Genomic DNA, 27960 nt, shown 5'->3' on the forward strand with positions numbered 1-27960 from the left:
TTTATAGCAGCCCCATTATTTAGGCGAAACATTTCAATAAAGTACATATCTGAAATCTCTAGAAGCTTTTAGTTATCTTAACCATATTTCAATTATTAGATTCACCTATTATTGTGAGACCGAGCAAGGCAAATTTATCCCTTCCTTTGATCCCCTCAATTAGAAAAATATTCCTAGATTTTCACTCCTTTCTTTTTGGCTTTATATCCCCTTCGCTTATATATAGCTTTCTCAAGGCTGTATGTGCTCAGCAAACGAGCAAGGCAATGATGAAAAGTTGGTGGGTTAGCATCTAACCAAGCTGAAGCTATAACAATTCTGTATATCACCATTGCAATATAAATAAAAGCCCCACCTTCATCTCTACCCAGGTTTTTTATTCCAAGCATTATTACCTGAGGGGTGACTTTCACCGGTACCCGTACTTTTCCTGCAGAAAGATCTCTATTTCTCTTATAAGCGGGATAAGTTCACTACAGGTAGCGAACATATGCATCATACCAGCTTTATATTATGGAACCTTGGACAGAATACGCCTTTCCCCGCCCCCATTTAGCGATCTGATATGGCCCGTATAATATAATTTAATTCATGTTTTGTAAAATTGTGCTTGGAGATTAGCAGGCATTAAAATCCCTAGGGTAATGCTAATTGAAAATCAAAATCTGAAATTCCCAACAGCTTTTGCCACTTTGTTGAGCATTTTCCGAGATCATCTTTCATATATTTATTTAATAGTGCATATAATAGTCCAATCTTCGGTGTATCCACTAGTTCACAACTTTCATATTTCTCATTACCTCCTCCCTTCTTTAACAGAAAATCCCAAACTTGTAGGTATTTAATAAAATCCCTATTAGATAGGTCAAATTCCTCTTTTACCTCCTCAAATGACAATAAACCACCTGAAGTGAAGAGACAGCCGACCTGTGTTATAGCGGAGTTTATCCACTTCTGACAGTAATGATCATTAAAAATATCGGACAGATCTTTATTCTGTACAAAACGGTGTGTAATAATTTATTTTCGCTAGCCTGACCAAACATTGAACCGAAGACCATACCCTAAAAACCGCCAGAAGTGTTTTAAAACGTACTTTTTTGTAGTACCCATAATTAAGCTGATCCCATAGGCTCCCTCTTACATCGTGGCTGCTCACTTTTACTTACGGGTAACTAACTACTCCTTGAAATTTCCATCCCGGGAATCGCATTCAAAAGGGCTGTATAATGTTTGATGGAGGCTGACCACCAATATAACCTACGGTTAGGTAGGGCCAAGCCGCCACGCTCCTTGGGTAGGAATAGGAATTTAATCGCTCTTCTAGGCCTAGAATACGCCCATATGAAATGCTTTCGATTTTTTTAACTAGAAATTTGTAAAAATCAGGGGGATTGCCCTTAAAAAAATATAAAACCTTGGGAAAGCAAACCATTCTGATTATATTTACTTTACCAATCAATGTATGGTGCAAATTATCCATTCCTTTTTCATTTCAGCAGTGCATGGTTCCAAATTCTCCTTGACTATCTCATCAATCTCTGCATCCATCACCACTTCCACATATGTAGTCTTTTTAACAACTCTTTTATCCATACAGGGTGCAAATTTGTTACACTATTCGCGTTTTGTCCCTGTTCAAAGCATAGCCGGACACTAAGCTGAACCTTTGAGCCTCTTTCTCAATTGCTCTCATCGCCTTCTCAGATTGTGAGGTGACTAATGCAACGTCGTCATAAGCACTATTTTTTTAATGAATTTCTCATACTGCAGGAGGTTTCTCATGCACAGTTGTGACCACCGGTTTGTTTAACTCGTATCAAATGGGAAGCACTTCGGGGCCATGGGAGACAGAAGGGGGCAACTCGCGATGCCTTAAGGAAGGACAAAGGTGCTTGATGTAAATTCTGCTAGATCTGGTGTGTTTATTTTCTGAACGAACATCTATGTTAAACATGAATATGCTTTAGGTTTGCTCCTCCGCTCACCTGCTAAAAACCATTACTTCAACAAAGGGATCTTATCCTCTTTTCTCAATTTGTTCCTCTGAAATTAATCCAAAGTTGAAAGAAACTCTTTGGCTGCAAATGTCTCATTAGACACACACTCCCGTAAGCGCGAACCCCACTGGAAGGTATTGGAGCGCTTTACTGAGCAGTTCTCCAGTTACAAAGTGGCAGCTTGCTGCGCTTTGCTCCTTGCCTTAGATTACTTGTAAAGGGTGTGCTTTCACCCCCAGCTTAACGTTGCTCTTGCTCATTTGCTATTCTCCCCCTGCCTACCACATTGCTCTGTCTATCTGTTACTTCCCTATGCCCTCGTGCCACTTCACCTACCTTGCCATAATATTTTCTTCCCCACACCTGCCCCGGATCTCCTCCCCACCCCCTCAACCCCCCCTAACCCCCCCCCCCCCAACCTGGGTGGGCAGAAAACACACTAGGCACCAGGGATTTTTTTAATGTATATAGGTGTGGGGGCTGCCCAAAATAGGCATGCCAATGCCCCCACCCCCAAAAAATTAATTTCACAGTCTTTCTGGCCCCCCACGCCCCCAGGAGGTAGATGGGGCAGAAAGCCCACTAGGCACCTGGGATTGTTTTTGTTGAAACGTCGGGCTGCCCAAAAAGGGGATGCCATTACCCCCACCTCTCCAAAAAAATAGCCACAGAATTTCTACGCTCCCAGGAAGCAGATGGGGGCAATAGTGTTGCAATATCAGCCCCCAGTAACAAAAGCAGTAGCAGTGCTTTTTACTAGCATGCCCCCCCTCCCATGGCTGGTTGAGCAGCAATGTGGCAAGGCTTATTGCTGTTTCCAGTCCACCCTGCTTGGCTGGCAATGTGCGGTGATGGCGCTTGGCTGGCGGAGTACATGGGTGGCGTTTGGCTGGCAGTGTGAGTGGATAGTGATTGGCTGACTGTGTGCATGGATGGCATTTGGCTGTCGGTGTTCGTGGATGACGCATGCCTGGCGGTGTGCAAGGATGGCGCTTGGCTGGCAGCGTGTTTGGATGGCACTTGACTGTCAGTGTGGGTGGATGGCACTTGGCTGGTGGTGTGCGCGGATGGTGGTGTGTGTGTGCTGATTCTGGTGGTGGTGTGGCTTGCATGGATCCCCCAGCGTTTTCTTACCCGGAATCCCCTGCAAACCTTACATTTACTTACAAAGTCACATTTTCCTCACAGTTCTGTGTGGATAAGCTGTAGGATCACCGCACAGGCACAAATGTCCTACCACCCAGCATCCTCCTTTGTCTTCTGAAAAAAGTTATACCTCACTTGTGATTGGCATCAACCTGAAAACGTATAAACAAACTGCCCTTTTGGACCCGTTTTTTGGCCCTACGTTGTCATAGGCACTTTGCCCATCCACACAAGTAATGTATAATTTTTATTGGGAGACTGAGGGGAAAGGTGAGTGGTAGGTAATTTGTACTGTTCAATGATTCCCCAACTTTCCCACACAGATATTAGAGGAAAATGTGACTTTTTAGGTAAATTTGAGGTTTGCAACAGATTCTGGGAAGAAAAATATGGGGGGGATCAATGCAAGCCACACCTCCTTGGACGCCCAACGGTGTCTACTTTTCAGAAATGTTTGGGTTTTTTAGGTTCCCCCTAGAGGTCTGCAAATCCTGGACCAAAGACACAGGTGCCCACCTATCTATCGAATAACAACCTGGGTTTTCAAGGGGCTTACCTGGGTATTTGGCCCCGGGGTCAGTGGCCATCTAGGGAAACCTACCAATCCCAGACATTTCTGAAAACTAGACTCACGGGGTAGTCAAGGGAGATATGGCTTGTGTGGGTCCCCCAACGTTTTCCTACCCAGAATCCCCTGTAAACCTCAAAATTAAGCTGAAAAGTTAACATTTTCCCTCATGTTTCTGAGATGGAAAGTTCTGGAATCTGCGTGCATCCGCAAACTTCCACCCACCCAGCATTCCCCAAGGTCTCTTGATAAAAATTGTACCGCACTTGTGTGGGTGTACCCGCGACAGGCAAGCACCCAAAACGTATTGTGGAAATATCAAAATTACCTAACACAAAACAACCTGGTTTTGCAGGGAGGCACCTTGGTTTTTGGTCCCGGACTCAGAGGCCTTCTAGAGAAAACTAACAAACCCAGACATTTCTAAACACTAGACACCCGGGGGAGTCCAGGGATGTGTTGCTTGTGTGGATCCAGCATCCCCTGCAAATCTTACATTTAGCTGAAAATAAATCACATTTTCCACACATTTCAGTCTGGGATCATCGTGTCGGCACAAATGTCCTACCACTCAGCGTTCCCGTTGTTTTTGCAATAAAAATGATACCTTACTTGTTTGGGTGTCCAATGCAGAATTGCCTAAAAATGTCTTTTAAAAAAATGTAGCTCTTAATGTGCGCTGTGCTATCCCCATAATCCCTATGTTTTTGGCCCTTCCCAGTCGCAGGCCCTTGGCCCACCGACACGTGAGGTATTTTACACAGGAGACTGAGTGGTAGGACATTTTGTCAATGTGATTCCAGCCAGAAATGTGAGGAAAATGTGATTTGTTTTCAGCTAAATTTGAGGTTTGCTTGGGATTCTGGGTAGGAAAACGTTGGGGGATCCATGCAAGCCATACCTCCCTGGACTCCCCAGGGTGTCTAGTTTTCAGAAATGTCTGGGTTTGGTAGGTTTCCCTATAGGGCCGCTGAGCCCGCAGCTACAAACCCAGGTGATCCCTCTTGCAAAACCAGGTAATTTTGTGATGGGTAATTTTGGTGTCTCCAAAATACGTTTTGGGTGCTTCCCTTTCACGGGCACTTAGCCCACCCACACAAGTGAGGTACTGTTTTTATCCGGAGACTTTGGGTAATGCTGGGGGGTGGAAGTTTGTGGAGGCTCACAGATTCCAGTACTATTCATCACAGAAATGTGAGGAAAATGTGTTATTTTTGACAAAGTTTGAGGTTTGCAAGGGATTTTGGGTAACAGAACCTAGTGGGAGCCACGCATGTCACCCCATCCTGGATTCACCTGGGTGTCTAGTTTAAAAAAATGTATAGGTTTCCATAGGTGCCAGGTGAGCTAGGGTTCAAAATCCACTGCTAGGCTCATTGTAGTAAAAGGGTCAGTGTTAACTGGAAACATTTGATGTGTCCATGTTGAGATTTGTGCCGTTTTCTGTCGCGGGCACCTGGCCTACCCACACAAGTGAGGTACCATTTCTATCGGGAGACTTCTGTGAATGCTTGGTGCATAGAAGTTTGTGGATCCACACAGATTCCAGAACTTTAAAGCTAAATTTGAGGTTTGCATTGGATTCTGGGTAAAAGAATCTGGTGATAGCCACACAAATCACCCCATCCTGGATTCCCCTTGGTGTCTAGTTTTTAAAAATGTACAGGTTTGCTAGGTTTCCCCAGGTGCCGCTGAGCTAGGGTCCAAAATCCACAGCTATGCACATTGCGAAAAAGGGTCCGTTTTCACTAGAAGAATGTGATATGTCCATGTTGCGTTTTGGGCCATTTCGGTCACAGGCACTAGGCCTACCCACATAAGTGAGGTACCATTTTTATCGGGAAACTTTCTATGCATTTATGCCTTCCAAATGTAAGACAATGTGTAAAAACTAAGTCACTTTGAAAAATGTCCTATAATTTCACATGCTAGCAGGGTTATCCACAATTTCAGAGATGTGCAAATAACTACTGCTTCTAATGTCTATTTTTTGTTCCCTTTTCAGAAATACATAGGTGTCCTTGATACCTATTTTTCACTCTTTATTTTTTACCTAATGAATTGCTATATACCCGGTACACAATGAAAACCCATTGCAAGGCGCAGCTCACTTATTGACTCTGGGTTACTCTGTTTCTTTATGAACCTACAAGTCCTATATATCACCACAACCAGAAGGGTCCAGAGGACGTAGTGGTATATTGCTTTAGAAGAGGTTACAGTTGAAAATGTTGGCACAAACAGCTGTTTTTTTCAACTTTTTCAGTATTTTTTTCTGTGTGTTAGTTTCTATAGGAAAACCTTGAAGGATCTACCTTGCTAAATTCAGAATGTTGTTTATAATTCAGAAATGTATAGGTTTCCAGGATCCATTATTGCTTTCATACTCCTTTCTATCATTAACTGGAAGGAGGTTGAAAGCACAAAAAATAGTAAAAATAGGCTCTGTCCCAGTAAAATGCCAAAACTATGTAGATCATTTTGGTTTTCTGACAAAAGTCTGCCTGTCCCTGAAAGCTGAGAAGATGGTGATTTCAGCACCGTAAACCCTTTGTTGATAGCATTTACAGGGAAAAAAACCTGACACTTTCTTCTGCAGCAAGTTTTTCCCATTTTTCCAAAAGAAACTCACATGTTGCTGTATTTTGGCTAATTTCTGGGTCCCCTCCAGGGAAATCCACAAACCCTCGGTACCCTTAAAATCCTCAGGATGTTGGAAGAAAATGACGCACATTTTTTGTGGATATCTTATGTAGACAAAAAGTTACAGTGGCTTAAGGGCAAACTACCCCAAATAGCCTCAAAAAGGCTTAGCACAGGAGGGGAAAAGGCCTAGCAGCGAAAGGGTTAAACAGGCATTTGGAATGCAATAGATCTTGCATTTTCAAGAGTTTAAGCTTTTGACATTGTTGATCACAATGCCTTTTATTTATGTTTTAAAAACCAAAACATAAATAAAAGGCATTGTCATTGACAATGCCAATAGCTCAAACTTGCGTAATTCAGAGACTTATTGTATTGTAGATACTTGTTCTTGATCCTGTTTGTCCATGCTTTCTGGTTTTCTTTGTGTCTCCTTCACCATAATGGCATTACCTACAAAAGTAGGTAAGGCAGCACTACTGTGTTTGTATACTCACATTGTGCGTTCTATTGTCAGAGACTTCACTTTGCGGGAAGCTCACATACTGGCTTGGGGTTCTGGAAAAGACCATGCCGGCTTTAGTCTTTGCTCGCTTGTATCTTTTTCCACATATAAAACAGTAATTGGGCCTGGAAATAATTCACATTTTTTTAAAACGGTTGATATAGTAGGAAGCAACTGTGTAATCAGGTGATTAAGTCAATGTAATTGAGTCCGTGGTTGTGCTTCGGTGTTTTGAAGAATCTGCGTCTAAGACTGATGTAAGTAACCTGCAAGCATCCATATATGCATTAGCTCATCCATACAATCACTCACCCACCCTTTTATCCACCCATCCTGGCATGCAGTCACTTACTCAACAGTGCACTCAGCGATCCACCTATGCAATCATTAGTTATCCATCCTCTCTTTCACACATCCATTAGTGCACTCGCATTTCTCCCGAATTCCTGGCCCTTACCCACATTACCTCTCTCACCATCCCCAAAACCCGAAGCTCACTAATCAGCGAAGAAGCATTTACATATATATATAAAGATCTATATATGTGATTGCATGTCAGTATAGCCAGAGAACCCTACTCATAGAAAAAACTTACAGTAGGTAAGTATCTACCTCTTCTGTCGTCATCAGATGGTCTCTGTCAAGCTGTGAATTATATAAATACAACGGTGATGCAAACGTGAACAGAAAAGAAAGTAACACATTCAGAAATCTGCTTCAAATTTATTGCACACGTGTTGCTGTCAGTTCCTCAACCACGAATCTCATATTCTGTGTTCCATTAAAACCATATGTTTGAGAACCTTGTGGGTGAGGTAAGCTGTGGTCCTCTTGTATAAATAATGTGGGAAATTGTGAAAGCATGTATATGCTTACATGTTAACTCTCAGATGCATCCTTTTCATTCAGGCATTTTTCAAGTGTGTTGTGCTTTTTGCCTTTTAAAGGCAATTATCACTGCATCACACTGCTATTCAAAACCTGTGTAATGTGTTTGACTTAATTCTTTTTTTTAAAGTTGGGAATGTGATGTGATTCGAAATCTTTAATTTTTTGTTTATAGTAATGAATTAAGCATGGCTGAGGATTCACGTATGGACTTGCTGGAAGATGGCACCCTTATGATTCAAAACACCCAGGAAACGGACCAGGGCGTTTACCAGTGCATGGCTAAGAATGTAGCTGGAGAAGTAAAAACTCATGAAGTTACCCTGCGTTACTTTGGGTCACCAGGTAATTGCAATGCTGCAAACAGGAAACATGAATAAAATCCTGTACCTCTACATGAAAGGTACACACACACTCCACATTTAGTGGGGTGGGGTGGAGGGGGCGTTGAGGCTGTGGTAAGAGCTGATGCGTAAAACGGCAAGCATTATTAATAAATTGTTATAGCATCTCTTAACTTTTTTTCCTCCACGTGAGACATCATCCACAGTGCAGACCAAACAGCAAAGGCTGTTTACTCTTTTGGACTTGATTTATTAAATTACTCCTCTCTTCAAAGTGCTTTCTTGTCTGCATCCTCGAAGTATAAGCTTGTCGTTACCACCTTTAACATTCAGTATGGCAGAGGTTGTGTTTTTGTATGTGTATTCTTTTGAATTTATTCCGAAAATTAATATTCTTTCTTTAGAGGTTGTGCTTAAAATTTTGAGAGGACTGCTCTGATAAAGAACTCGTGTAAAGTCCTGAAAAAGTTGACAGAAATCTTGCCATTATCCCTTAACCTTTGGGGCTATGCTTTCTGTAATTCATTTCAAAGATATACAAATGCCCAATTTCATAACCTGTTCCTTTACCTCCTAAAATACATATCTTGCGCTGGTTCCTTTTTACTAACAGCTGTAAAGCATTGGTAGATTTTACCCTCCTAACCAGGTGGTTTTCATTCAACATAAAATTATGGAAGAGAATATTTTGCATTTTGTCTTTACTCCATGTTTGGGGCAGTGTCCTGTTCTTAACCTTTGGGCTCTAAGTTAGGGTTTATTGTATAATTAATTAAAATACTTTACAATTCAATTGTGTAACTTACAGGTGACAGAAAATAGATACTTTAAAATTCACAAATTAAAATCACATAGTAAAACCATTACAGTAAGAACAAGGGCCATCGATAAATATAGTGTTACAGCAAACAAATGATGGATGGAATGCTGACAATGCAAACATTCTCCCCCAGTCAAAAGATCTGGGTTAAATCCATTGTTCTTTTGCCCACTACGGCACCCCAGTTTGGACCCAGCCATATGCAAATCAGTCTTGACCCTGTGCCCCATGGGAACAGTCCAGACCGAACTGCCTGGACCGGAAACAAGATTCCTGGGACGGGTTTTAGGGTATGTGACCCTTCTTCAGCCAGGCTAGCTTATATCCAGTGGCACAGTGAGCAAGGGATCCACATCTGGGCATACCCATCCCACTTACGGCGAAAAGTGTTACAGCACTTTGGGCATGCATTTTGTCATTTTACGCCAGGTTAATAGGAGTAAAGCGTGCAGATTTTTAAACGATTCAGAAAAGGGGGTGGTGATGGACAGAGCATCTGAATTAAGCAGAACACTCATACCCAGTCAAAAGATCAGGGCTTGATCCATCACCGTTTTTTAGCTCACTGCACCATCCCAGTTCAGAACCTGGCTACATGCAAATGAGTCTGTCCCTGGCCCAGTGCATCATGGGAACAGGGCAGACCAAACTACCAAGCCAATTCTTTACTGGAAAGGAAACAAGCTTCCGGGGACCGGTTTCTGGCATTGCAGCCGTCTTCGGCCCGGCTTGCTTGAATCCTGATGGTGCAGTGAGCAAGGGACTCATGTCTGAGCATACCCTTCCACTCCTATAGTGGCCAAAACGATTCAGAAAAGGGGGTGGTGATGGACAGAGCATCTGAATTAAGCAGAACACTCATACCCAGTCAAAAGATCAGGGCTTGATCCATTACCGTTTTTTAGCTCACTGCACCATCCCAGTTCAGAACCTGGCTACATGCAAATTAGTCTGTCCCTGGCCCAGTGCATCATGGGAACAGGGCAGACCAAACTACCAAGCCAATTCTTTACTGGAAAGGAAACAAGCTTCCGGGGACCGGTTTCTGGCATTGCAGCCGTCTTCGGCCCGGCTTGCTTGAATCCTGATGGTGCAGTGAGCAAGGGACTCATGTCTGAGCATACCCTTCCACTCCTATAGTGGCCAAAACGATTCAGAAAAGGGGGTGGTGATGGACAGAGCATCTGAATTAAGCAGAACACTCCTACCCAGTCAAAAGATCAGGGCTTGATCCATCACCGTTTTTTAGCTCACTGCACCATCCCAGTTCAGAACCTGGCTACATGCAAATTAGTCTGTCCCTGGCCCAGTGCATCATGGGAACAGGGCAGACCAAACTACCAAGCCAATTCTTTACTGGAAAGGAAACAAGCTTCCGGGGACCGGTTTCTGGCATTGCAGCCGTCTTCGGCCCGGCTTGCTTGAATCCTGATGGTGCAGTGAGCAAGGGACTCATGTCTGAGCATACCCTTCCACTCCTATAGTGGCCAAAACGATTCAGAAAAGGGGGTGGTGATGGACAGAGCATCTGAATTAAGCAGAACACTCATACCCAGTCAAAAGATCAGGGCTTGATCCATCACCGTTTTTTAGCTCACTGCACCATCCCAGTTCAGAACCTGGCTACATCCTGGCTACATGCAAATTAGTCTGTCCCTGGCCCAGTGCATCATGGGAACAGGGCAGACCAAACTACCAAGCCAATTCTTTACTGGAAAGGAAACAAGCTTCCGGGGACCGGTTTCTGGCATTGCAGCCGTCTTCGGCCCGGCTTGCTTGAATCCTGATGGTGCAGTGAGCAAGGGACTCATGTCTGAGCATACCCTTCCACTCCTATAGTGGCCAAAACGATTCAGAAAAGGGGGTGGTGATGGACAGAGCATCTGAATTAAGCAGAACACTCATACCCAGTCAAAAGATCAGGGCTTGATCCATCACCGTTTTTTCGCTCACGGCACCATCCCAGTTCAGAACCTGGCTACATGCAAATGAGTCTGTCCCTGGCCCAGTGCATCATGGGAACAGAGCAGACCAAACTACCAAGCCAATTCTTTACTGGAATGGAAACAACCTTCCGAGGACCGGTTTCTGGCATTGCAGCCGTCTTCGGCCCGGCTTGCTTGAATCCTGATGGTGCAGTGAGCAAGGGACTCATGTCTGAGCATACCCTTCCACTCCTATAGTGGCCAAAACGATTCAGAAAAGGGGGTGGTGATGGACAGAGCATCTGAATTAAGCAGAACACTCATACCCAGTCAAAAGATCAGGGCTTGATCCATTACCGTTTTTTAGCTCACTGCACCATCCCAGTTCAGAACCTGGCTACATGCAAATTAGTCTGTCCCTGGCCCAGTGCATCATGGGAACAGGGCAGACCAAACTGTGCAGAGTTTTAAAGCCAGGAAAAAATGGGTCCAGAAAAAGGCAAAGAATTCGGTGTGATAACTCATGAAAGGCAGACTTCATACAATGCTGCAGCTGCTGCAGGAGGAACACCTAATGCTCACCAAGGGTGCCATAGTACATGAAACTGATTTGGAGAAAGGAAGGGGTAGGGTTCGACTATGCTATAGAGCTATCGGGCAATGCCTGATGGGCTTGTTGGACAGGTCAGTGTGTGGGTCAGTTATTTAGCAGTTTGTGGACCTGTTTTATGGCCAAGTTGGCCAGGTTAGTTGATGTGTGGCCTCTGCGCACTTTAGCAACGTGGCCCAGTGTAAAGTGCGTGCGCTCCCTGAGTGCATGTGATGAGATTGGCCTGCCCTCCTATAGGAATGCATGGGGGATATGTGTGACCATGGTAGTTCCTGATGTGAGAGGAGTGCAGGGGCGAGTTAGGTATGTACAAACTTGTGAGATTAAATGCTGCGCGCAGATTTAATATGACTAGTGTAGAAGTGCCACTTTTAGAAGTTGGCATTTTTGTGTGCAGTGAATGTGAGTTGACTGTCTGGCTTGTGAGTGACAGGGGCTGGCTGGTGTGCTTGGCTCCAAGAGCCAGGATGGGTCTGCCCGGTGGTGAATAGGGAGATCTGCATGTAGATGGGAGGGAGAAGTTGCACCTGGGAACTGAATAGTTCAGTTCAGTTCAGTTCATCTTTATTTCGTTGGTTAAAAACCATCATAAAAATACACAATGCATTACAAATCCATAATCAACATTTACATTATTATTCTGAACTTTACAATGTTAAAACAAATTTAAAAAATATAAATTCTTATTAAAACTAATTGAAAGGGAGAGATCGATTAAATAATTTCACCCTACATCAACCCCTAGTAATTCTTAATTTGACAGCAATTAAAATAAAACTCATTATAGAACACAGAGTTCAGTTGCTCTTTGCAAAAATAATAAAGCAGTTTTAGCATGAAAGATTTTTGACTCCTTTAAAATACCCACAAGAAATCTTCTGCGTGGGATTTTATAAAAAGAACATAATAATACAAAATGAAGGGTGTCCTGCGGAGACCTATTGTCGCAGCCGCAGGCACCCTTCTGCTCAATTGTTAGAGTAAAACCAGACGGATAAGCTAAAATATGTGGTAACAAATTGAGCCTAAAACGACACATTAAAAACCTCTCTTGTTGACTATGCATTAGAAAAAGATACGGTTCCATGCCCATTTCATTACTCACAAGAGAGTGCGCTACTACAGATGATTTATTAGAGTCAAGTCGATTCCTGCTTTGATCGTATTTATTCAATAACTGCTTTTGAATACGAAATTTGCTAGAGCTCTCAATCCTTGAGGGATCAGAAAATAACATTTGGTAGTCAATAGACTCTAAGGTTTCTTTAATGTATTTAAGCCAAGGGATTTGCACCCATCTGTCTCTCCGAAGACAATCTTTGATAATCGGTCTAGTTAATTCAGCGTTTGGATTTAGCCAAATTCGAAGCCAGGTCAGAATTGGTCTTATTCTGATCAGGTCAGAGATGTACGGGGTACCAAGCTCCTTGTGTGTGACTGCTGCTGGAATGCTCTGTGGAAGCTTTAACAGTTTTTTTAAGAATTTGTCTTCCTCGGTTTGTAACTGGTGTGCATCCCTAAAGCCCCACACCTCTGCCCCGTACGTAGCTTTAGGAATACTGACCGCTCTGTACAGTGTCATTACTTGTTCAGGGGACCAACGACCCATCCTTCGCGCAAAGTTTAAAATGGCACCATTCGCTGAAACAAGTTTTCCTGCACCTTTCCTCCAGTAATGGGGCAAACCTAATATTTTCATCAAACAAGAGACCCAAGTATGAAAAAGTATTCACAGTGTCCAAAACATGGGTTCCTATTTTGAACGGAAATCTCTTGAGGGGTTTTTTCCCTGTCACCATGATAAAGGACTTAGTCAGATTTACAGAGAGATCTAAATTCTCCATGAACCATACAAAGCCACTAATTAGCCGCTGCAGACTCACCGCTGTTCGTGCGAGCAGGACCGCGTCATCCGCGTACAAAAGTACCGGTATATGACGCGATCCTACTCGTGGGCAGTCCGTCCCCAGTGCCAGCAGAGCACTCTCCAGGTCAATTATGTAGAGGGAAAATAGAAATGGAGCCAGGATACACCCCTGCCTCACCCCGCTAGTGCACGGGAAGGGATCAGTACTCACCCCTCCCGAGCTATAGCGGACCTTGGCAGTGGTGTTCCATAAGTATCTTTATCAGATCTGGATCAATTCCCAATCTATACATAAGCGCCCAGAGTTGTGCTCTGTTTACATTATCAAATGCTGCTGCAAGGTCCATGAACCCCATATATAGGGTTCCTGTGTCTGATTTAATGTATTTAGCAGCCAAAAGGTACAAGTTAAGACATTGGTCACTAGTTGACTTGCCCGTTCTAAACTCATACTGAGTCTCTACCATGATGTTTTGTACTTCAGTCCACTCTGTGAGGCGGTTTAGTATTACCCTACCTAGGAGTTTTGCTGAGACATCAATCAGCGAGATTGGTCTGTAGCACTGCGGATTATCCCTACAGCCTTTCTTATGTATAGGAACAATCACTGCAGTTGACCAAGATCTCGGGAGACCAGTTTTAAGAGCTGCATTAAGTACTATGGTCATAATCGGTGCCCAAAGATCAGTGTTACTTAAAAGGAGGTCTGGGGGTGTGCCATCCGGGCCTGGCGCCTTATTACGCGTCAGCCCTAGCACTGCCTTTAAGACTTCCGGCAAGGAGAATTCTAGCTCAACTGCTCTGGGACCCTCCAATACTCCATCCCCGTTTTCTATCTCCTGTTGATTATACAAACTTTTAAAATGGTTCGTCCATTGTTCGGGGAGTATATTAGTACTGATTACAGGGGAGCTGAAGTCTTGGTAACAGGGTCTATTTATGATTCTCCCGAATTGGGCATAATCTCTATTTTCTCCTGCTTCTCCAAGGTCTGCCCAGACTTCCTTTTGAAGTGCACTCTTTCTTTGCTTCAGCTGTGTTTTATAATTGCGTCTCATTCTTGTCTCTCGGGGACTTCTTTAAGCTCTGTTTTAATTCTCTGAGTGCCCGTGAGCAATTATAATCAAACCATCTTGGAGTAGTCAGGTCCTTAGTAGGCCTCTTAGTTTTTAATAATCCTTCAACTATCCCAGTTAAGGATTCAAATGCCAGGACCACTTCTCTACCCTCTTTAGCAAAGTCTAGGCAGATCTCTATATGTTATTTTCCTCTATCCACTAGACTGCTATAGAAGTCTTGTGGATTAATCATTGCCCATCTAATGCGCCTTCCTTGGTCCGTTTGTCGGATTGCCGTATCCCCCCTGATGTTTTACTGGTAGATTGTTATATTCTATTTCAAGAGTTAGGGGGTTGTGGTCGCTGAAAGGGCTCCATTCCGTTCGTACCTTAATAATCTGGGCTTTAGCAAAGGCAGAGATTACTACAAAGTCTATTATGGAAGCAAAACCTCTTCCTTTAAATGTAGGAGTGAGGGTGTCTCCTACTTACAGTGGCAACAGGTCCATTGTGTGAGTAAGGGCAAAGCTATCAAGTAGCTTCATAATCAGTATGCCCTCTCTGCTATGTTCAAAGTGTGGTCCACTTTCAACAGAGCAGGAAGACCAATCAGGGGAAATAGGTAATAACTTTGGGCACAGATGACAATTAAAATCCCCCATCAGCAGTACGATTGGTTCGGGCCCCCCCTGCCTTAAGTCTGTTTCCTCATTTAGCCTGCTCTCTAGCTCTATTAGTGTGGGGAAGTTTCCCTCGATTGGGCCCGAGTTGTAAAAATTTAAGATTAAAAATCTCTGCCCGTGTCCCTGAAATTTCACTGCTTGTATGGTGTCAGACACCCAGACTGGTTGTGACCAAGTGCCTTTTAGGTCTAAGTCGACATATATCACTAGCCCTCCTTTCGCCCTCCCAGATCTCGCTTCTTGGGCTGGCCTGAAGAAACCTTTATAGCCCTCCAGTTGGCAGGAGTCAAGGTCTCGCGCCCATGTTTCTTGTAAGGCTATAATATGAAAGCCCCTTATGTACTCTCTCCACTCTGTATTGTCAAGTTTGCCCCCCCCCCCCAGGCCAGCTACATTCCAGCACAGAAAGGCTAATCCTGCCCTGTTTGCATTCCTTCCCTCTGGGCTGTGTTCATATCTTCTACGGGTTTCTGGTTCATGGGTCTCTGGAGCTTTGTCATTCTCTTCCCTCTGTTTTGGGGGATCTTCTATCCTAATTTTTAGCCCATTCCTGCTGTTAACAATTCCCTCCTCTATTGTAGGGCAAGCTGGTCCCCCTGCAGCAGTAGTAGTTACAAGCTCTTTATCTATGGGGGGTAGTCAATCATTCTCATCGAGCGACTGCAAAGGGGCAAATCTATTTCTCCACTGGGAGTAATCCCGGGGTGGGAGGAACTGGTCGGGGTGGTTTGTGGCTCTAGCCCTTAGGATATGTTGTGGCCTTCCCAAGTTAGACATTGAGTGGTCAACATTAATACTGCTCCAACTCCTTGGGTAGAAGTACCCAAGGGGGAGCGCACAGATTGTGCTGGTGTGATTTCTGTTGGAATTCTTCAGTATGTAGTCCACCAGTCTAGCATCTCTGAAGTTAGCCACAATGCAATCCCCCTTATGTCCTTTTTCCTGCCCCCTAACCAGTTAACTCTTCTTACATGCACTATCTCCCCCCTTTCCCCAGCATTCAATGGTCTATGTATATCCAACCACTTGGAGATTTTAGCATGTAATTGAGAGTGCGATTCTTTGTCAGAAGCCCTGATTTCCGGTACCCCCGCAAATACAATAACATAGGGACTGGCTTCCGGAGGTAGGTTTATATGTGGGGAGAGCTAAGTGGACTGAAGAAAGGATCAGAGTCCGTGTGGGGTGAGCTATAAGGGCCATTTCCAACATGATGATCTTCCTGGCCTCTTTGTATTAGTGGTTGCAGGGGGGCTTTATCAGTATTTTTAGAGCTCATCTTTTGATTTGGTCCCCCTCTCTGGTCTTGAGAAGCTGTCGGAGCATCATGTATTTGGGCAACCGTATGTTGGATATTACTGACACAATTATTGTTTACCATTGTATTATTATTGGGGGTATTAGCGGCCACACTTAGAGGTTGATTAGGACCTGAGGGGGGATTCTTAGTTGTCAGGTCTAGTATCTTGCCGTGTTTGGTCAATTCACTTGCTATTTTGTCCACCTTACTTATGATAGGTTTCAACTGGGCAATAATGAAAGTTTCGAGATGTTTCTTAAGATCACCTATAACATCCTCAATCCAACCTGGTGGGTTTGTGTTTGTTGGGACCTTGTCTTTTACCAGGGTGACATCTTGCCTATTTCTAGACCTACCATCTTCTATAAGTGATATGGTTTTCCTCTGTTGTCCCTTGATCCTCCCCCGCCGTTTTGGTTTACTATGGGGGGTCGAATCACTGTGCCCTGAGATTTTTTCCACAGGGATAGGTGAGGGTTGAGCACAAAGAACAGCTTCATGTCGGGTACTTGGTGACACTGAATCTCCAGTCGTATTGGGGCTGTCCGCTAGTGTGTGATCCCTGGGTTGTGTTGGGGAAGCTGCTGTAGGATTGGGTGAGGCAGAAAGGCTCCTTTCCATACGTTCTATCTCCCCAGATACCTTCCTCAACATTAAATCAATTGCGGTGGGTTGTTTTACCTTTTTTCGGGGCAAGATTGTTTTTTTTCAGTAGGGTTTGGTCAGGGGTTTCACCTAGGGGTGCTTTGCTCGCCGTCGAGCGGGTTTTGGGGTGATTAGACATAGTGAATGAGATTTTAAACTAGCTCTTGACCTGCCCTATAGAGCAGTCCAAGCTTCCTTCTAATGGGTGGCTGAATATCTCTATACCATGTTTACTATTTATGGTTTATATCCCCTGCTCCCCCTCTTCCTAGTCCAGCAGCTGGATAGCGCGAGTTGATCTATGAGGGCCAGGCGACTAGTCCAGAACCAAAGTCAACAGTACCTGTCACAAAAGTCCGTGCCAAGGAGGGTGACCCGTCCCGTCCCTCGTCGTCCCCGGACGGTCACAGACGGCCCGCCCTTTGCCCGGGCTTCGCCCCGGGCGCTCCCGCGCGCGTCCCACGCTGCGGGAGGAAGGCCTGGATTTATAGGGTGTGTGACGGTCAGGGGGCGGGGCTAGCAGGGGGCGCAGGCCAGGTCACATGGGCCACGCAGGGACTCCTGGACAAGTGAGTCCCTGCAGCGCTCCTCCCCTACCACAGCAGGTCGCCTCAGCTTGCCCCTAGAGTCCTCCAGCAGTCCTAGTGCCACGAAGCGACGAAGCGCTACGTCCGTGGGAGAGCTCCAACTCAGGCACAGCACCACAACCCTCACAGCAGCTCAAGGAGGGGTCCACAGCCAGGTAAACACCAACAGAAGGGTCTGCTTACAGTTCGTGTTGCACTCCCAAGTGCCAGAGAGAATGCGGTGTTTTTGGTGGATTTTCCGGTCAGGGGGCGGGGCTAGCAGGGGGCGCAGGCCAGGTCACATGGGCCACGCAGGGACTCCTGGACAAGTGAGTCCCTGCAGCGCTCCTCCCCTACTACAGCAGGTCGCCTCAGCTTGCCCCTAGAGTCCTCCAGCAGTCTTAGTGCCACGAAGCGACGAAGCGCTACGTCCGTGGGAGGGCTCCAACTCAGGCACAGCACCACAACCCTCACAGCAGCTCAAGGAGGGGTCCACAGCCAGGTAAACACCAACAGAATGGTCTGCTTACAGTTCATGTTGCACTCCCTGAGTAGGGCTGGGCCTCTCCTCATCAATGCTGGCTCCACCCCCTGTGGTGCGTCTGATGTCCTTGAACCAGGGGACTGACGTGCGGGGCTCCCATGAGTAGGGAGAGCCCTGCGTGCAACCGCTTAAAGAGGACTCCTGCCTCCACCCCCCACACCCCACCGCACCCCAGCCGGTGAGGTCAGCAAGGGACTCTGGGTGGGGAGAGGCAGGGTTTGAGCGGTCCCGCCAGGACAGCGGGCCGCTACAGCATGGCACAGTTCCTTTTTATGTATGAGCGGACCCGCTGTTGCGGGCCGCTCCACCAATGGGCATCTTTTGTTTCAAGGCCCCCGTGGGGGTCCTGAGGTCCCTTTGTCTGGGGCCATATGGAGGCGCATTGTAGGCCTGTTGCGCCAGGCATCTGTCCAAAGGGTAGCGTCCCTAGGTTGGGGAGCCAGGTTCAAGTGTTTGCCTGTCCTGGACGGCAGGGCGACTGTAATCAGTGTCCTGGACGGTTTTGCCTTCTAGGGGTACCCCTGTGAACACAGGTGGGGCTCATCTTAAGTGAAGAGACCCAGTGTTTCCCAGAAGGGCTAGTACAGACCTAGCAAGGATCTTTAGGGTCCTTGGCTGAGTGTTGTAGTACTACACTGAGAGCAGGTGGGGCCTACCTTAAGTGGAGGGACCCTGTTCTACAGTGGGAGGGTGCAGAACTCTGGAAGGGGGTGCAGAGGGAGGGAGTACCTCGCCTCTGACCCCTGTGCATCCAGTAAATGTGGATCCCAGGTGGTAGACCAGTTGATGGAGAGAGGTCCTAAACTGGTGGGAGAGTTGTGTTCTGGAGGGTGCATCTCCTGGGAGAGTGCGCAACCCCAGAAGTAGAGGTAGGGTGGGGCACTCTTGCCCATGACCTCTGGTCAGCCTGAGGGTGTGGACCCTAGGTTGAAGGATCAGTGGTAGTTTGGGACTACACTGAGAAGGAGAGTGGAGAATGGCTATTGCATGCCAGGGGTTACTACCCCCCACTCTGGATTGGCAAGGACCAGTGGTATCTGGGTGGCCTAGAGCCTGGTCCTAGCCATGGGGAACTAGAGAGTACCGGTGGGGTAGCCTATTTGGGCCTGAGTTTTTTTTCCCTGTGTTTTTGTGGAACCATGTGGCGTAGAACCGGAGGGTGTTCCTGGAGTGAGGGCCCGCGTCCGTAATCTCTCGCCCCAAGCAGGGAAGCCCATCACAGTGGTGATTGGTCTGTACTGCGTTTTGGCTGGGAGGGGGTTGTGTTGGACTTGCCCCTTTTGGCAAGTTCACCCCTGAACTTTTTGCCTTTTAATATGACATGATGTTAGTTGATGGTGTGGCCTCTGCGCACTTTAGCACTGTGGCCCTGTGTAAAGTGCCTGCGCTCTCGGAGTGCGTATGGTGAGATTGGCCTGCCCTCCCATAGGAATGCATGGGGGATATGTGTGACCATGGTAGTTCATGATGTGAGAGGAGTGCAGGGGCGAGTTTGGTACGTACGACCTCGTGAGATTGAATGCTGCGCGACAATGTGCGCAGATTTAATATGACTAGTGTAGAAGTGCCACTTTTAGAAGTTGGCATTTCTGTGTGCAGTGAATGTGAATTGACTGTCTGGCTTGTGAGTGACGGAAGCTGGCTGGTGTGCTTGGCTCCAGGAGCCAGGATGGGTCTGCCCGGTGGTGAATAGGGAGATCTGCATGTAGATGGGAAAGAGGAGTTGCACCTGGGACCTGAATAGGACTGGGCCTTCCCTCATCAATGCTGGCTCCACCCCCTGTGGTGCGTCTGATGTCCCTGGCCTGTCTTGTGAAGAGAGGAGAGGAGCTGAGCAAAATAAAGTGCTCAAGTGCTCCTGAACCAGTTGTAACTGGTTCCCTCTTAGCCCTGTGCTGTGTCACAAAGGGAGTGTTGTGTATAAAATAACGGGCTGTGACCCCATGAAAATGTTCTTGTTTTGCTACTTGAATCTACCAGGGGCGTGCTGCTGCTGGGGCCCAGGGGAAGGCTTGCCTCCCTGGGCCCCGCCCTGCCCCTGGATGCCTGGAGGATTTTCCTTGACTGAGGAGCTGGTTGCTCCATGTCTTTGCTCCATTTTGATCCTAGGACTTCCTCTGCTACTTGGGCACCCTGGGAGTGCTTTGCCTTCTCCCTGCAGAGCTGGGAGAAGGCAAAGCGCCACAAAAATAAGTTCCCTTGATTCAAACTCTCATCATAATACAATCCTCAAACAACATGTAACATTTCACATTTGTATTTAATAAATGATCATTACATATTCATAAAAACAATATCCTAACGTCTGCATTTCCTAAAACAATACCCCAGAAAGTTACTGCAATTTTAAAAGCCTATTTTAACTAGAAAATTTATAAAAAGTGAGGCAACACATCACAATTATCACAATTCTATACAGTTTCTCGCGCAAGAGAGAGAAAGTGACCCTGTAATTGGAAAAAAACACTATACAGACAGGTATCAATTTATGACCAGCATAAAAAGAGAGACAACATAAATCTTTAGACAAAAACTCTTTGGCTAAAATCTATACATATCCGAAGGAATATTGTGGGCACAGTGTTGATGTTCTGATTCAATCGGCATTCAACAAAACAGTGTCCTTCCTTGAATTATGATTGCACAGCGTCGACGCGTTTCGATGGATTGTAAGTTATCTTTCCATCTTCATCAAGACATCAAATTAATTGTCTCTTATCGCTTGTGTTATCCAGGATTTATCAATGATCCTTGAGCTACCAGCGGTTCACTTCCCCATAAAGCCGTTTAAATGAAGTAAAAAACGTTCTGGTCAACTATTGAATTAGTGCTTCTTTTCTTTCAGTTTATTGATGTGTCTATCGATCCTAACTCTTCTAAAGGGCGCTGTGTATATTCCGAGATCTTACGCTTCCTCTAAATGAGTTTTAAAAAATACATCCTAAATGCTTTGGAAAAGTATAGATAACGCGTTATCTATACACACCAGAAACCCAGGGGAAACTAAACACAGCCGCCTTTAAGCCTATCGAGCTGCAGTCTACATGATAGGTTTAAACGCCGTAGGACGCTGACAGCGAAAGGCGATGCACATTGCCTCCGGTATAAGCCTGACTGCTCATTCCATGCTACCAAGGAGGTGAGCAGGGGTTATCTTTGGAGTGTAACTCCCTTGCGCTAACTAGAGTGGTGGTCTCTTCTTGGCTTTGGCGCAAGCCTCAGCCAACCAGAGATCCCATTTCTAACATTACCACATTGCCTACAGAATACAAAATGCTGGAGTATCCCATACCTTGCAAAATAGATGTATAGCAGGTCTTTAACAGTTCAAAACTCATGATTATTTTTATTTTTGTACCTGGGCCCATTTTTTGTCACAGTCCAACCCTGAGCAGCAGTCGTATTCCAGCTATTTCCTCATCAGGAAAAATTATGAGGCCTCTGACCTATCTTGAACCTTTAATCCCTGATTGCCTTCCTGCAGAAGGACACATTCAAAATCACATTGGCTCTGATCCGTTTTGGCCTGCACCTGGAAAACTAAATGGAGTCCTTTGACTTTCAGGATGACAATTTTCATATACCCTTGCTACAGTTCCACAGGGTTTACCTGAGGTTCAAGGTCAGCCAGCTGCACTTCCAGTGTGCTATGTTCCCCTTCGGCCACACCAGCTACTCTCGGGTGTTCACAAAAGTAATGACGTTGTAGTAGTCCAGTTTCGGGGGTCAAGAGTCAAAGTTCATATTGCTGGTTAAAGTTAATACATTATTTAAATATGCAGTCCTATTATGCTGTTAGAAGATAAAGTATGCTGGAACAAAAGTACAGTAGTTTATATATCCGAAGAACAGAGGAGTTTTAGGGAGGTCTGGGGAAACATCTATGAGTTGTAAAGACTGTGATTGGGTGGTCTGGTTTGAGAATGATAGATAGCAAGAACAATCCTTGCACTGTACAGTGTCAAAAATGTAAGTAGTTATGTTAATGTTTCAATGACTTTTTCACATTGGGGGTGACGAAATTAAAGCAGTGTTCATACTCTGTAAGGTGGTACTTTCGCCAGGACCTCCCGTTACGTGCTAACCGTGAGTAGCCGTACTGTAAGCCCAGTGTGGTCGAGGGGTACCATGTGGCAATAGAGAGGTGGGAACTTATCTCCTCTATAAGAGGGAGATGATGTATTAACCACCTATCATTTCCATGATAACATTTGGACACAGCCAGTATAGCTATCTGATTGATGAATTTTATTTTTATTGTTGCATGCAGAGTGACTCGAACTTTTGTTGGTCCTAATGAATGCCTAAGTCCTCCTGTTGGAGTCTAACATAGGCAGAAACATGTTGACCGCTATGGGGGTATATTTGCTCTGAACCCCCAGTCCTCCTAGTTTTTAACCCTATCCAAAGGTACCACCGAATAAAATTATTGGGCCCCTGAGGTAGTTTTTTTTCACTGATTTTGTTTTTGCAATCTGCCCCTCACTCACCCCTTTGCTTAGGGTTATCTCCCACTCTAAAACACCTCAGCTCCTCACCACCCACCCCATTTTTAGTGGAGAGTTGTAGCCCACATCTGGAACCTTGTGGGCACGATGTGAGGAGGGAGCCCAGTGATAAAGCATGTCACCTTTGGGTGAGTGAGGGTTCTCGTTCTTATAAAGGATCATTTTTTGCTTTCCTTTTTTCTTTCAATACACAACCTCCGGTTCACGAGAGATGTATTTTTTGTGAGTTTCATTTATAGACTGGGAGTAGTACGTTCTCTTTTGGGATTGTATCCCTTAGATCCCTAGTGTATTTTTTTACTTTACTTCAAAGCTCCCGTCTAAGTTACATGATTTTGTACTTTACACATAAAGTTTTCTCCTTTGTTTACTTTAAGAGGAATGTTGATTTTACATGTAATGTAACTGTATATGTTTGGTTACTATTGTAAGTTTACCAGTTAGCTGCACTAATGGCATGAGATTCCAGAATACTCACATTATTCTGATTTATTTTCACTTGTGAGTAATTCCATTACCCAGCACTTTCCTGTGCAGTCATGGGCTTTCACACCTAATAACCTCAACACTTTGCTGGCTTGGAACCCAAGTTTAATTTATTTCATGTTCGCATCACAATAGCCACTTCAACAGTGGCTCGGAGGTTTCTTGGCCTCTTAGCCTTGTGCATCCACTTTGTCACATGCGGGCCCTTCAGTGGAAACTGGAATCTGTTGTGGGTCTCAGTGTCAAGGTCTCTGAGATGATGGCCTGAGATCTGCAGTGGTAGATAAATAATCGCAATTTATCCTCCAGCAGGCCACGTCCCTCCTCCACTGAGAACTGCCTATTGTGATGGAAGCATTGCATCTGGGTTGGGAGGATTCATCTGAGGGAAGTATAAATCAAGGGCCTCTGGTCTCCTGTGGAGAACCAGCTCCACATCAACCTGTTGGAGCTACGGGCTATCATTTTGGTTTGAGGTGACTGGAGCACTGGAACATGTTCGCCAATCACCTGGCAGGTTCACTGGATGCCAGGGTGGACAAACTGAGAACATTTTATCTGATTGATGATAAATGCCATCTACGTCCTGAAATGGTATCTTTCCAAAACCATTGAGAATACAATGTCAACAGTTTTTTGCGATGAAGTAACTACGGAAGCATTCCTTAGGAGACTCATTCTGGTTGAATTGGAACAAGTGACTCTGCACACCTTCCCACCTCCAACTCTCCTGAATTATGAAGAAGATTAAGCAAGACTAGGCCTAAGTCATCCTGATTGCCCAGTTTGGGCCAGGAGTGTGTGGTACTTCGAACTTCTAAACATGTCCATCTGCCTTTCGATTAGGCTTCCACCTTGGGATTACTCCCTGTCTAAGAAACATGGCAGGGTCCCCCACTCATTCCTCCGTACCTTACATGCATGCATATTGAACACTGACAATTCATTACATTCTATTTGCTATTTGAAGAGGTTGATGTCATCACTTACAGATGCACTTTCACGACCCCTTACAAGCGAAGCAAGCTGTCTGATGTTTTTCTACTTGTATTGTCGGTAGCCCATCAAGGCCTTGCAGTGGCACTCTAGAAGGTTGCCAGCACTTTTGACCTATCTACATTTGCCAGACCAACATGTCTTGTTTAAATCACACTTCCCAAACTGTCAGTGATGCCCAAGTGGGATCTTACCCAGGTCCTAAAGTTCTTCATGTGCATCTTCTTCGAGCCTTCACATAATTGCTTGCGGCATCTTCTTATTTTGAAAACTCTTCCACAGTGTGAGTTTTTCATCCCCTCACTTGAGTAAACAGCTGGCGTTTTTAAAGCAACTGCCCATCACCACCTTATTCCGAGACAGATTAGTTGAGGACTTGGGTAGCCTTCTTACTGAACATTGTGACCCCCTTCCGTGTTGGGGAACTGATTACTCTGGCACCATTCTTTGCTCCCGCCCACCCTTCAAAAAAGAAGGAGAGGCTCCATCACTTAATCCCCAAAAGGGCTTTACATTTTTACATTGATTGGCCACTGGCTTGGAAGATCAGCTTTTTGTTGGGTCTTCTGAAGCAAAGAAATGGAAGGCTGATCAGAAGATGATCCTGTTACCATGGATAGTCCTCTGCATCAAGATCTGCTACGCTTTGGCAAAGAAACGAGCCCCAGAACAGCTGTGAGCTCATTCTGCCAATGCCACTTTCCCTGCATTTGCACAAGGTTGATCAGTCAGTCAGTCTGTCAACAAAGCTTTATTCGATATGAAATATCTTAAAAGCATTCAACATTTAAAAACACAGTACATAATAAATATGGTTAAAAAGAGAATTACATTAATAATCATTGTTACAATAAAAAAAAGATAAAAATGTATTAAACCAAAGCAGCTTTGATGAAGAGATAAAAATTGATAATTGAATGTATTCATCAGAAAACTTTCGATCTTATAAGCCAGGCCCAACTTAGAAATTTGGCCACCCCGCAGGCTAGGGTTGTATTTGCGTCTGCTCGTAGAATTCTGAGGGCAGCCGAATGATTCCTGATTTCAAGCTGTAAGCCGGACATACAAAAAAAGGTGTGGGATATTTTCAACCCTGCAGTGTGGCAATCAACGGGCGTTTGGTAAGGAGGACTCCATTTACTCGTGCATTCATGAACAGGGAGGGTGCCCAACCTGAACTGTATAAAAAGAGCCCTATCTCTCGGTTTCTGAATAAAATCCATGTAGGGCTCCAAGCGAGACACAAGCTTGTGTTGGCGAAACTCGTCGGTCAATCTACCTAGATTAGGATCTCTAAGCTCCTGGTTATCGATCCATGTCCAAAATGCTCTCTTGGTTTCTCTTTTGGACTGCGAAATCCCTGCCTCCCTTGCAGTTTTAAGACCATTGGCCAAAAGGAGCCTTTTTACATTAGCAAGCCAACCAATCTTGTATGATCCCTGGAGACTCATTACTTCTCTAAGGCCATCAGCATAACCAGATAACTCGGGGGGTGCGCCATAGTCGGGCTTTATCTGTTCTTTATATTTGCCAAGCTATATTGTGGGTTTTGGGGGATAGGTTCACGAAGCACTACTGCCTTGGCAGCCCAGTATGGTGTGAAGGGCACAGAAAGGGAAAGAAATATGAAACGGACATCAAGGGTACAGACTGGTGCTTATATGCGGCTAAGCTCGGTCGCTCCCTCTTTGGTATGGAGATAGCATGACTCTCCATGCATACAGGTTGGCATCTGGGGATGTTCTATGGTCAGGAAATCACGGTTAGAGTATTCACCAAAACGAGCCTAATTGAAGGTAAGTAACATGTTCTTTTTTTTAACCTTCCCTATTAAATGTGTGCTTTTGAATTCTATATCTTATTTTAAACTATAGAACCAATAAACTCCAGCTCTCAAGAAACGAGCTCTGTATTGTAATTTGTTCTTTTTGAACTTTACTATTAGAAGTGTGCATTTGAATTCTGTATCTTAGTTGTTTTCTTATACAATGCCCAGAAACTCAGGTGAATGAACGCTTTATAAGTATCAATAAAAGATAAAGTAGCAACATTTCTGTTATGTGCTTTAGAAACACACTGGCGCTTTTCATACTTTGTTCATATTTATTACTAAAGCTTGGTAGCCCAACGAAAAAAAAAGAATGCAATGATAGACTTAAGATAAAATGAATAACTGTATTTTCATCAACCAAATTAGTGTGTTTCACTACGATGTTGATTGTAATGAATCATTTTAAATGATTTATTACAGTCTTTTAAAAATTATTCAAAGACTATCTACTTGTGCAGAAGTTATCTAAAGTTTGAGTAACTTCCCCGTAGAGTACACTTAGCTGTTCCTAGGGATCTGCCAAATGAGTGATCATGGTAATTGAAAGCAAATGTAGCAAACCTCCCTTAAAAAATACAATAGGAAACGAATGTATATTTTCATTATTGCACTAATTTCCCCAGACTACAAATGCTCAATCGATTGGGAAGGGACAACAGTTCAATGCATCTAATTTATGTGAGACAAATACAGTTACATGTGCGTTATTTGGAAGTCCGCTCATGTGCCTGTAAGTATTGATTGAACAAGTCATGTATCACGACTCTGCATAGAACCGTGGCATGCATTCAGAGGTATGTGCCTCTCTGTGATTCGAATCCAGAGAGCGTTGTTTATCACATTGGCTAGATTATTGCGTTTTGGGAGGAACGCCATTTTACAGTTCGAGATTTTAGCATATTAACATCAAAATGGTTTTACCTTGGCCAAAGATCTAAGGTGTTTTTATAGGGAATATGATTTCTCTTTTTGCATAAAAAAATTGCCAATTTTTAATATCAATAAATAGTTTCTAAAATATTAGTGCGATTCAGTCAAATAGGTTTTTGATACCCTATTTGTACCATTTAGTAAAACGTACATTCTTCTGTTTCTTACTTTTTAATTGGTAACCTTTCTAGAATTCAAAGAGAAACACATCTCGCACACAAATATTTCGATATAAACATTAGATGGCTCAACTAAAACTTAATATTTCTGTGCTGCACTGAATCAATAAACGTGCTCAGTGGTCAACAGTAATTCAGTCACGCAGTTTACTGCATCTGTGAGATTACTATTTAGTTTAGAACCATGTAGAGACTTCTCAGCATGCAGAGCAGTTTAAAAACGTGAAATAAATAAATATGCTCCATAACCTCTTTTTCACCTTATTCCCTAATCCACATTTACTCTCCTGCAACAACTTGATTTCTTTCCTCTTTTCCTCCAGTCCGGACTTTGCTTCTCCTCTTCCATCTATGCACCTTCTTCCCTTAACTTAACATTTAGCAAATACTTATTTAATCCATCACGTTCTTATATTGGAAATGTCTCCACCTATTCATTACCTCTGAAAAGTATATTTGTTGGAGCAGCATTATATAAAAATGTAATTCAAATAAAAAGTAGTGCTTTTGCCAATGGAGGTTGAAAGAGTCAGTTCAGTATAAAAGACGGTTCAGTTTGAGTATGTTAGGTGGGGTAATGTAGTAAATGAGGTGATCAATGATACTGGAAGTGATTAAGTGAATTCTTAATTTTATATTTGCTTGGTTGAGTCTAGTGGTAGAGGGACTGTAAGCAATGCAGGATGTCTAAATGGGGGGTGATTTAGAGTACACAAGGTGTTGTGTATTTGGATGTTATTAGCTGATAGATGATACTAAAAGTTAAATGTAGAGATGATCTTCTTAAGAAAAGTAGGCTAAAAGGTGAATAAGAAGATCAAACCAAAATGGAGCATTGGATTGCAACTGTAGGAAGAGGCAGCAAGGTTGCTGGTTCCTTGCTATAAGATAATTTATTATCTATCTGGAGGTAAGAGA

At 44.3% G+C, this 27960-nt stretch overlaps 1 protein-coding gene across 2 annotated transcripts in view; it reads left to right on the forward strand.

Annotated features, from left to right (window-relative positions):
• Positions 1-27960, forward strand: part of PXDN (peroxidasin) — a 740799-nt gene that overhangs the window by 375907 nt on the left and 336932 nt on the right. For both annotated transcript variants that reach the window (XM_078647879.1, XM_078647880.1), the window contains one exon: positions 7926-8095. In XM_078647879.1, the coding sequence (XP_078504005.1) occupies positions 7926-8095 (170 nt within the window). The remainder of the gene's footprint in view (positions 1-7925; positions 8096-27960) is intronic.

This window comes from Lissotriton helveticus, chromosome 6, assembly GCF_964261635.1.
Source record: "Lissotriton helveticus chromosome 6, aLisHel1.1, whole genome shotgun sequence".
NCBI classification, from domain to species: Eukaryota; Metazoa; Chordata; class Amphibia; order Caudata; family Salamandridae; genus Lissotriton; species Lissotriton helveticus.